Source organism: Sorex fumeus, unplaced genomic scaffold (genome assembly GCF_029834395.1).
Source record: "Sorex fumeus unplaced genomic scaffold, SorFum_2.1 ptg000061l, whole genome shotgun sequence".
NCBI classification, from domain to species: domain Eukaryota; kingdom Metazoa; phylum Chordata; class Mammalia; order Eulipotyphla; family Soricidae; genus Sorex; species Sorex fumeus.
This window is the reverse complement of record NW_026606118.1, coordinates 55,417,170-55,428,539: the sequence shown is the minus strand read 5'-3', so window position 1 is coordinate 55,428,539 and position 11,370 is coordinate 55,417,170. Positions and strand designations below refer to the sequence as shown.

At 45.4% G+C, this 11,370-nt stretch overlaps 1 protein-coding gene across 3 annotated transcripts in view; it reads left to right on the top strand.

Annotated features, from left to right (window-relative positions):
* Window positions 1–2,051: 2,051 nt before the first annotated feature.
* RUNX2 (RUNX family transcription factor 2) overlaps window positions 2,052–11,370 on the top strand; it is a 150,155-nt gene continuing 140,836 nt past the window's right edge. For all 3 annotated transcript variants that reach the window (XM_056125941.1, XM_056125940.1, XM_056125939.1), the window contains exon 1: window positions 2,052–2,494. In XM_056125941.1, coding sequence (XP_055981916.1) covers window positions 2,093–2,494 — 402 coding nt within the window. In that variant the 5' untranslated portion in view covers window positions 2,052–2,092. The remainder of the gene's footprint in view (window positions 2,495–11,370) is intronic.

The window sequence follows — 11,370 nt, the reverse complement described above, 5'->3', positions numbered from 1 at the left end:
ATTTCATGAATTTTAAGAAATCACATTACTGTCAGCTACCCTGTTCGGAGTCGAAAATCTGGCAATCCCGCTGATTTATTTATTTATTTTTTAAATTTTGTGCAAACACCTCCAGTTTAGGAGGTTTCGGGTTTGACAGGAAGATACGTAGCAGTGCTCAGCGTGGAGGGGAAACGGCCCGGCCCTGTGCCCTCTTTTTAGGGGTGCAGTGTTAGCTTCAAGCGGATTTCCCGGCTTCTGCGGGCGCCGCACATTGTATTATTTGTTTTGAAGGCTCAGGGTTTGAGGCTAGTCGGAGACACCCACGTGCTTCTGACTCTCATCAGCGTAATGATCGCCTTAGCCAGAGTCGTGTCTATATAAACCACAAAAACCTAATCATTAGAAATCCCAGCCTCCAAAAACCACATTTTAGGTAAAACTGCCGCTTTCCCCCCCGCGCGCCCCTTCATCCTCTCGACCACAACGTTTTGGGGGATCCAAAGTCGCTTTTTAAAACCCACACTGGGAAATAAATACATAAATAAACAGCCATTGAAGCATTTTGAATATTTTATTTTGTATTTTTTTTCCTCCCCGGGAGTGTCAAGGAGGAAAGTTCAAACATTAGACTTCGCTTCTTAGATGCAGAATAGACGGAATAAAAGATTCAGATTTATGGAAAACTGCTGGGATTTTACCCCAGCAAGAGCTTTTGCAACATATTTTAATCACCAAACTGTCAGTTTTCCAGCCCTTAAAAAAATAATAATAAAAAAATCATCCTTGTTCTCTAGGAACGACGTTAGAAAAATGTCCAGGCACCTACTTAAGTTTCTAAAACTTATTTTGACAAGTGCCCCCCACCCCGTGTTCTGTGTCACTTATGACAAAAAAACACCCGAACTCTGCAAAATGCAACCCCCCCCCCCCCTCGCCCGTCCCAGCCGCTTTGCAGAGCTGGGGGTGGGGGGGGGGGGATTTAGGGTGGGGGAAGGGAGAAGAGTGCTAAGAAGTCAGCACAGACAGTCGAGAATTTTCCTTCCTCCGCTGCTGAAGTTACAACGAAAAATAACGACAGTCAGATCAGCCCGCAGCTCCCTGGCGTCTCAGCTGCAACTTCATCAGACCCAAAGCGGGTTCCTAGTCCTGGGGAGAGAAAGGGGGAGAGAGAGACAGAGAGAGAGAGAGGGAGAAGCCAGAGGCGAGACCAGGCGGGACCCCCCACCCCCCCTTAGACCAGGGCCACCTCTCGGGGCTTCGGAAGCTGCGCGCTGCGTCCGGGGGGCTCCTTCTGGCGGCCGGCGGGCGGCGGCAGCGCCTGCGATTCGCAGCCCGGAGCGCCGGGGTCCCCGGATCCGCTGTCCGCGACTTACCTCCCGGCACCTCCCCGCGCCGGGGCCAAGGGGAGAGCTCGGCGGAGAGCAGGAAGGAGTGGATGCAAGGAGGTGGCGCTGAGAAGAGGGCGCGCAGAAGAGAAGGGGAAGGAAGGAGACGAGCCGCGGAGCCCGGCTGGCCGCCGCGTCGGGAAGAATCGGAGCGTGCAGCGCGCGCGGGGGGAGCGGCGGCGGCGGCGGCGGCGGCGCGGGCGGCGCGGGCGGGCGGACGGGCGGGCCGTGGCGCGGCCGCTCGCCGCTGGGTATCAGCAACAGTCGAGGGGGGCTGGACTGCGGCATCGGCTCCGTTCCGCCGCTGGACTCGAACTGGGAGGGGGCGCCCGCGCACCCAGGACGCGGTGCCCCGAGGGACCCGGCTCCTAGCCGCACGCTCAAGTCCCCCGCCTCCGCGGGCCAAAGCACATCCTCGCACCCGTCCGCAGCTGCCACCCCGGGTGTTCCAAAAGCTTCAGCCAAGAGCGCCTCCCGTGTCCACCCAACCCGCCAACCCGTCTGCGCCGCATCGCCTCGCCTCCGCCGGGCCCCGCCAGAAGCCGCCCGGCAGCCGGCTTCGCCCAACTTGGATTTCTCACCTCCGCAGCCTCATCACCTCCAATCTCCTTTCCGCCCCCCACCCCCCGAGTCTCGCCTCCACCCCCCCAATTTCCTCCTCCTCGCCCCTCATTTCCACCCTCCTCCCCCTCCCCCGGCCACTTCGCTAACTTGTGGCTGTTGTGATGCGTATTCCCGTAGATCCGAGCACCAGCCGGCGCTTCAGCCCCCCCTCCAGCAGCCTGCAGCCCGGCAAGATGAGCGACGTGAGCCCCGTGGTGGCTGCGCAGCAGCAGCAGCAGCAGCAACAGCAGCAGCAGCAGCAACAGCAGCAGCAGCAGCAGCAGCAACAGCAGCAGCAGCAGCAGCAGGAGGCGGCGGCGGCGGCGGCGGCGGCGGCAGCGGCGGCGGCGGCGGCGGCGGCGGCGGCGGTGCCTCGGTTGCGGCCGCCCCACGACAACCGCACCATGGTGGAGATCATCGCCGACCACCCGGCCGAGCTCGTCCGCACCGACAGCCCCAACTTCCTGTGCTCCGTGCTGCCCTCGCACTGGCGCTGCAATAAGACCCTGCCGGTGGCCTTCAAGGTAAGACGCTGCGGCCGCCCCCCACCCCCGCCCCGGCCGCCGCCGCCGCCGCGGGACCTGCCAGCCCGCAACTCCTTGCCCTCGGGGGTCGGGGCCGGGACGGCCTCCGAGACCTGCAACCTCCGTCCCTCTGACCTGAGAGACCCCCCTCTCCCGCCCCTCTGGACCCCCCAGCAGACTCCGGGAACTCCTCTTCCACCTGTGCCCGCGGCCACCTCCTCACCCTGGACCCACCCTTGAACCGTTCAATCACGTCTCTGGCCTCCCCACTCCCCGGGGCCCCTTTCCCTCTTTCCAGAAGCCCCCCCAGGTCTCCAATCTCTACACCTATACCCTCCCGGGCTCCACCCCGCCCCTAAGCCCGAGGGCGAGGATCCCGGACCTGGTCCCCGAGGGACTGACTCCCGCGTCCCGCTCCCCGGAGCATTCCCGCTGGACCCCACCCGGAGGGGCAGCTCGAGCCCCCTCTGCTCAATCCGCGCGCTTCTAGCATCTCCCCTCCCCGCAGAACACCCCCCACCCCTCCGTCTCTCCTTCCTCCGCTCCCCTGCCTCCGACCCGCTTGATCCTCTGCGCCCCTGACCGCTCCCGGGCTCGGGGGCGCTGATGTTTGTGCGGGCGCCGGTGCCCAGGGTGTTGGTGCCCAGGTCTGGGCGCCGGGCGCGGGGCGCGAAGAGTGGGCCTGCAGGGAATGAGTTTGACTAAGAGGGTCCAGGGCAGACCCGGGGACTCGTAGGAGCGCAGATGCAGGCGACTGGACCCCGGCGTCCGCTCGCTCGGCTGGAAGACCCATGCCAGGTTCCGTTACTGAGAGGAAGGCGGGGCCGCAGCGCGCGGGGCAGCCGGGGGAGTCCCGGACCCCCGAGAGCTCTGGGCGTTGGATCCTCGAGGGCCCGGGAGGCGCCGGCCTGCAGGAGGGGGCTCTGCGGGGACTGTGATGCATCTTGAAAACCGAGATGAAACTCGGCAGATTTGACTTAGTATGACTTTTAAGAGACGTAGATCCCAGAGGTACCCCCCCCCCCCCAACACACACACACACCTACTTCTGAAAAGTCGTGGGAGGCCAGGACCCATGACCTGAGCGCAGAGGAGTGACTCCCGGGGACCTGGGTGCACGCCTGCCCCGCGGCCTTCCCTGTCCGCCGGGCCCGTTACTTTGAGCGCGGGTATCAGCTGCAGGAGTCGCGGGCTGGGGCAGGGCACGTGGAGGGTAGAGGGTCCCTTCGCACTAGCCCAGATCGGCATCCCAGAGCACTGCCAGCCCGAGGGAGAAGCGGAGTCACCCTGGGTGGAAAGTGCTCAGGATTGATGGGGATACCGGTGCCTGCTCAGTTGCCACTCGCGGGACCAGACGTCAGGGATGGAGGGGACGGGAGCACTCTGGCTAGCTGGCCTCTCAACTCCCAAAGGTGGGCCTGGGTCCCCCGAGTTTGGGGAGCTCTGGAGTGCAGGGGAAAAGCAAGAAACAAGAAGGGAGGTGGGGGGAGAGGAGCTGGAGGCATCGTGCCAGTTCCTCCATATGCACCCCGGGGCCAAACTCCCACGGACCACTGGCTGTGCCCAGTTGTTGCTCCCTCTCCCCGCCCCCCCCCCCACCCCACGCACCAATTCAGATTCCGAGTGTGTGTGGGTGGAAAGAAAGAGGAGTCCAGGACAATTAGAGCTGCTTATCTCGACAGGTCTCCTATCAGAACTGAAATCAGAATGAATTGTTATGGAAAGGAGATATATTCTGGGACAAGTTTCATTTTGCAACTAGTTCTAGAAAAAAAAATTTTTTTTTTGCAAACCGTCACATTTCTCCTTTTATTATAGATCACCCATTTTTTAGGTTCGCGTTTTCTTCCTTGAACTAAGAAAAACTCAGACTATTATGTGAGTTGTAGAAATTAAGATTTCCAGGTGAGAGCTATCTTTTACAATGATCAGTCATTGTCTAAGAATAAAAATTTTTCAAGTCCACCCTAATTAATTTCTCCCGAACAAACAAAAATCTGGATGAAAATAGCAATAATATGGATTAGATATTTTCGCTCTATAATGCCACAGTTCTGGTATATGACAATACAAGAGTGGGTCCCTATATTTAAAAAAAATTTTTTTTTGGTGCCTACTTTTTTAGAGATAGTATTTAGATGTTTGATATTCTATGTACCGTTTGTTCTCGCATGTTTATAGTATAACTGTCTTGAGCAATTCTCTTACAGTTGTGATGCTGAATTAATTTTGAGCATGACTATTTTGGATAGAAAGGATGTTTTGGGCATAAATATACAATGTAATTTAGTTTGAGCATTTCTCAGGTATCTTTGTTTTGTTTTCTCATTACCACTAAAAATTATTTGCACAGTAAATTGCTTTCTTTGCAATTAATCATACTTATTTTTAAACACAATATTTTTTTAACCAGTAAAGAAAACCATGGGTCACATATGGACAGATTAACTTAAGTGTCTTAATTAATATTAAAGTATAAATTGAATTCACTCAAAACTCAACACCCAGTGCTTTCCCACACCCATACTTGTGTTCAACAAAATCCAAAAGAAGGTGATGTTTGAAATGTAGTCAGTGTAATTTTTGTCTTTGCTAAAAGAGACGTAGGGATACTTGGAACAATCAGATTTTGATGATTTTTATTGTTTTTATTAGAATGCAGTAAAAATACCCTGTCTTTACCTTTCTTTTGCGATAAAAGCATGAGAGTAGTAGAATGTCTACACTTGTAACATAATCAAATACATCTGCAATGAAGAAATAATCTGAAGAAGTCTCAGTTTTAAAAGTGGTGACAGCAATTTGGCTATTATATTTAGGGCTAAGTACAAAGTGAATTACAATGTTGTTGGGTAGATTGTAGATAGCCAAATGAACTAAGACACACACTCAGAACTTAATTGTTGAGAGGTTTGATATTCAAATCGATACAATAACCATTGAACCCTCATTTTAGGCCTATGACACTGAGCTCACTGGTGATTCCCAGGGATTAAAAAAATGAATAGATAGTTTTGGTGTTAATTTAAAATAGCAATACACAATATTGACGCTTATTGTATTGGATATATATGTTAGTGATGGTCATCTGATCTTTGTTGGGAATTATACAAAAATGCTTACCTTGTTTTTACTAAACATATAAAATTGGAAAAACAACCAGTATACTTTAAAACATGTGACACTATTGGCATATTTTTAACAAAGTTCTGAAGCTTTGAAATGTTCATTCCTCCCAGGTGTCAAGGAAATAGAAATTAATATTTTTAACATTTCTTTCAGGTGTATCTCACTGAAAGCTTAAAATAGTTAAGGCATTCTATTAGAAGATCCCTGACCCTTTCTGTCCTCATAATCCTAGTGACAAAAAACAATTTGCAAATTCAGCTCATCAGTTACTGGGCAGATACAGTGGGGAGAATGTGTCAATCTCGATCCAGTAGCACCATTAGAGTTAGGCGTCTGTCAGCATTTCTACTGTGAAGGCTGGTGCTCAGGGTTAATAACTCAGTTGCTTTAAATAGATTCAAGCTGAAACACTGAGCTGAAAAATTTAAGTCCAGATGTATATTTTAAAACTAAAAGTAGTGCGAACCTGTGGTGCTGTTTTAAGTTAGAGAAGACTGGACTATATATTTACTGGTATCATATGTTTTTCTGGCAATGTTAAAGAAAACACATTTTTAGATATATGATCTATTTCTCATAGTTAATTTCGTGTGTTTAATGATACCTTTCAGTATTTGTCATAAGTAGGGTTTCAAAATGATGAAGCAATTTCTATTTGGAAAATAAATATTTTTGACATTATAGGCATTTTTGTCTTCAGAAACAAGTACACAACTTATAAATATTTGGCCCTGTGATTCGTTTCTATCTAATAACCAGATTTTTAATTTATATCTTTTTAAATCAAATTCTGCTTAAAGGAAAGTAGGTCTTAAGCCCGCTTAAAATGTATTAAAACTAATATTAAATGTTATGCAAAATTATATTAATTATATAGATTTGAAGTTGCTTAATGACAGACACATTTTTGTGTTAAGCCTTTGAATGCAATAATTATTTAAAGTTAAAAATTTAGTCTTGAATATGTAGATCTTACTGCAAAGTAATGTAAACAAATAATTTTAGATGGAAAATTAGTATTTGAAAAATTTTAGAAGAGACATTTAAAAACAGGCCTGGTAAGATCCCTCCCACCTTTGACATTAGTTTTTATACCCTTTCAGAGGTCCAGAATATTCATAGTTGACAATGATCTAAACCCGTTTGTTGGCACATAAATTTCTGATCTAAAATAATCTCTGTCAAATTTCTGTCTATATAAACTTTAAAATTTGTGAAATGATGTTTTATATTGTATCTAGTTTTTCTTTCAAATTTTTTTCTAACAATTTGCCTAGATTTTCTTAATTCCTAGGTTAAATAGTAAATATTAACTATACTTTTTATGGAACATTTTGATAGTTCAGCCAAAATTATTTTTAAATGGGAATTTTTTTTCCATTTTTCTATTATTCCATTACATATCTTTTTATTGCAAAGAAAAATGTGATCAGATTTTATCTTGAAAAATAATTATATTTCAATTTCCTGCAAGTACTATGTGCCCAATGACTTTGGTTCATAAAAGTAATTGATTAGTTAAGGCTAGACTTCTGTCCATGGAAATGTCAAGGGTATTTAAAATTTTCATATAATAAGACCACAAAACTAATTTGAAGTCCTGAGTTAATATTTGGTTCCTCCACTTTTAGAGTAATTTATAGATTAAGTCACAAGGACTCTCAAAAATTTTCAATAGCATTTCTAGAATTAAATATCCTTTAACTTAATTTGGTTCAAGCTGATATCATGTAATTTAAATACTACTTACAGTGAGGTATATACCAAATAAAAGAACATTTTTCTCTGTAGTTTGAAATGTTAGAACACAAAGATATTTCCATCTTTCTCTGAAAGGATCTTGAATAAGTAGAATTTCTACTTTAAAAACACCTAGAATTTAATTTTTTAAAGTTTCATCACAAATTATTTCTTGCAGAACAGAACTTTTATATCGAGTAGAATGAGAACAAAATTTAATTCATATTTACTCCTCACTAGTTCAAGAGCAAGTTTTGACTGTTTTCTACCCATAAAACGTTTTCCATTGCTTGGGTTTGGTACAGACGAAATGTGTAAAAATTTCTTGACTCTTCTGATTTTCTTTTAGATAAACATAGCAAAAAATCTGCAAGAGAAACTTTAGCTTCAGAGATCCATATTTTTTAAACTCAAACATATAATTATACTTTTGATTGATATAGAATCAAATACAATACTATATTAATATAGTATTTGAGTCTATATAGTATAGAATATAGACTCATCCTTTATCTTCAGGGCAGTCTGATTTGGCAGTGTGAATAGCAGTAAAAAACAATATATTTAGTTTTTAAAATAAAGTTTATTACAAGAAAAGTTGTCCTTAGAGTATATTAGCAATTCCCCCAACCCCACCCCGCTCCAGACCAAGTTCTAAGCCTCATAGCAGAATCACACAATTTGTGATTACCTATTTGTTTTGCTGTTAAATGCGCCATGTAGAACATGCTGATATTTAATAAGATCGTTATTCTGCTTAAGCAAAATAAAATGGATTTATGTATTTTACTCTTACGAACCTTTTCTTTCATATTTTTCCATATTGAATCAATTTTCCTTTCCTCCTAACTAAAAAAAATCCATTATGTTAAAAATATGCAGTAAAATAATAATGTCCCAGAGCTCTTGAAAATCTTTATATTGGGGCAGATTTCTTTCTTTCTTTCTTTGTTTCTCCCACCCACCCCCCCACCCCTGAAAGTTAGCCAGATTGGAATGAAACCCATCAGCAGTCATCCTTTACATCTCAAAAACATGAAAAAAACATCCCAGGACATGCAGTGAAGAATTTTGTATTCGATCGTGTAAGGATGCTTATGAGCCAAAGCATCCTTAGCATGCAGTCCCTTTAGCATGCAGCCTACTTGGGACAGAAGTTAGCCTCCTTGTCTTACAAAAATTACACCATTACAATTATACTCTCTACTTATATAGTATTGTCTGTATTTTACAGACTTAAAATAATAATTTCCAATTAATGTTGAAAACCTGTGGTTTCTGGCCACAAAGCTAGTTGTTTGAGACCATAGCAGAGATGCAGCAGAAGGGCGCAATAAAGTGAGGTCTCTTGAATTTGGGTGCATTCATTCTCTTCTAAACAGTACAACTTTTCTTCTTGCTTTCATTAATACGCTTACCGGTTCTATATTTACTTTGACATTGAAAGCCACACCGCAGGTGTTAAAACACAATATGCTGAGTGTGAAAAATGTCAAATATTTATATGACTACTGGCAAATGTGGTCAATTATTTCAGTATTTTCAAATGTGCACTTTTCTGGGCGTTGTGAATTTGAAAGATTAAAAATCACATTGCCTCTATCAGGAACACAGCATTCCCCAACTCAGGAGCTGTTTGAGGTCAGGGGCCAAATAGGGAGGGGGAGAGATTTATCCTCAACCAGGATGACATTTAGGATTGAGGAGAAGAACGAAGATCCTAACAGGGTTTGTTTCCTTCTCTCTCTCTTCTCTGGGACTGAAAAAGTTACCAAACAACTAGTTTTGTAGTGGGGCACATTGCTGCCTGTTAGGAGTTGCTGACTCAACTGCTAACTTGTATTCTTGCTCTCTGGGTTTTATTTTTGCCTCACAGATGACTGGATGTAGGAAGTTGGTATTCGTTTTTGAGCACTCATTTATTTCTAAATTTTTGTTTTTTGTGTTTGGGTCACATCTGGCTGCATTCAGGGATCACTCCTGGAGAGCTCGGGGGACCATATGGGATGCCGGGGTTCAGACCTTGGTTGGCTGTGGCCAAGGCAAATGCCCTAACTGCTATCCTACTGCTCTGGTCCCTCTAAAATATTTATTAAAAACTCTGTGCCAGGCACTTTTTGGAAGCTGAATATATGTATATAGTGGTCAACAAGACAAATGAAGAAAGCCTTTCCCTCATGTCATTTTCAATCCAATATAATCTGGACTCTGTAGGAGTGAGCCACAGAGCTTTGGGCTAATGTATCAAAAGGAGTAGACAGATCACTAATACATGTACATTAAAACGTTATTTGAGTCTAGTGAGAAGCTGTGTAAATAGGTCCTAAAACTTATGGAAAAGAGTCCTTCCTTCCTTCCTTCCTTCCTTCCTTCCTTCCTTCCTTCCTTCCTTCCTTCCTTCCTCCTTCCCTCTCTCCCTCCCTCCTTTCCTCTTTCCCTCCCTCTCTCTCTCATTTTTTGTGCCACATGTAGAAGTACTCAGGGCTTACTCCTGCCTCTGCGCTCAGGGATCACTCCTGGTAGAGCTTGGGAGGCCATCTGGGGTGTCAGAAATTGAACCCAAGTCAGCTATGTGCAAAGGAAGTACCCTACCCACTGTATTTGGAGAGATCTAACCCCAAAAACGCTATCTTAAATTGAGCAACATCATGATAAAGGCAGGGCTGAAGGTGAGAAACACCCTAAGAGAAGAGTGAAAGCAATCTTGAGATTTCCTTTGATGGTTGGTTGTTTTCCTAGAGTGTATAATGGAGGAGGGTTGGAGTAGGGTTCACAGGTGGTGAAATGTCAACCTGTAAAGTATGGTTGTGATAATCAGTTTTATTACACTGTCAGAAAAGCTGCCTCAGTAAGGACCATGGACAAATTGTACTGGGAGCACGGAATTGGGCATTGAGCTTTGCTGTAGAGAAATCTTTGTCAGGGAGGGAGTAGTATTTGAAGGAAAAGGTTGAGTGTGATATTTTCCAGACAGGCTAGCACACCTTGGTGTCACTGTCAGAAAGTAGGGGACTACTTTAGCTGGAACCTTTGCTTAGTCACCTGTGAGTACCTGGAAGTTGAATGAGGGAAGAGATGGAAAATGGTTCCCAGAAGTTAAAGTTAATTAAAGGAAATTAAAGAAGGCTTGCTATCATGGGCACGGGCTTAGTTACAGATTAAAAATAGTTTATTTAATATATAACCGTGAAGGTCCTGTCATCTTAGTAGGCTGCATGCTTATCAGTGGTACCTGTTGCAAGTTAGTTGACTGATGAAAAGTAGTTAAATGTCATGATTAAGTGTTATGAACCTTAGCCTTGAAGCAGTGAAATGTTTATTAGCCTCAAACACTGATTATTCTGGGTTCACACTTGACTGAGTCTATCTGCCTCTAGTTAACTGTTGCAGATTAAAAGAGGCCAACCTGTCATTCAAGATGGCAGATGGGATGTGACAGAATGCAGTCTAAGGGAATATTTTCTTTCTAATCTGCTCAATGGTGTATTGGTATATTGGTCATTGTTCATTTTCAGCCTGTTTATGTGCGTCTGGGCTTTAACTTCTTTTGCTCCTTTTTTGCTTTTTCTGTGGGGGTGGGTTCATCTGCATAAGTGCTCAAGACTTGCACCTGGTTCAATGCTCAAGGATTACTGCTGGTGACCAGGACTCAGCAGGATCCATGGCTCAGGACTATAGGGTTCCAGTTAGAAACCTGCAAAGCAAGCACCCAACCTGCTATATTATTGTTCCAGCCTGCCAATCTATAAGCTTTTTTTTTTGCCTTTTGGGCAACACTCGGCGATGCACAAGGGGTTACTCCTGGCTCTACACTCAGGAATTACTCCTGGCAGTGCTTGGGGAACCATATGGGATGCTGGGAATCGAACCCGATGGGCTGCGTGCAAGGCAAACGCCCTACCCACTGTACTATCGCTCCAGCTTACTATAAGCTTCTTGATGGCTGAGTATCGCCTAATCAGATCCCACTGTAGAATGGGCATTCAATGAGTATTTGTTGAGTGATT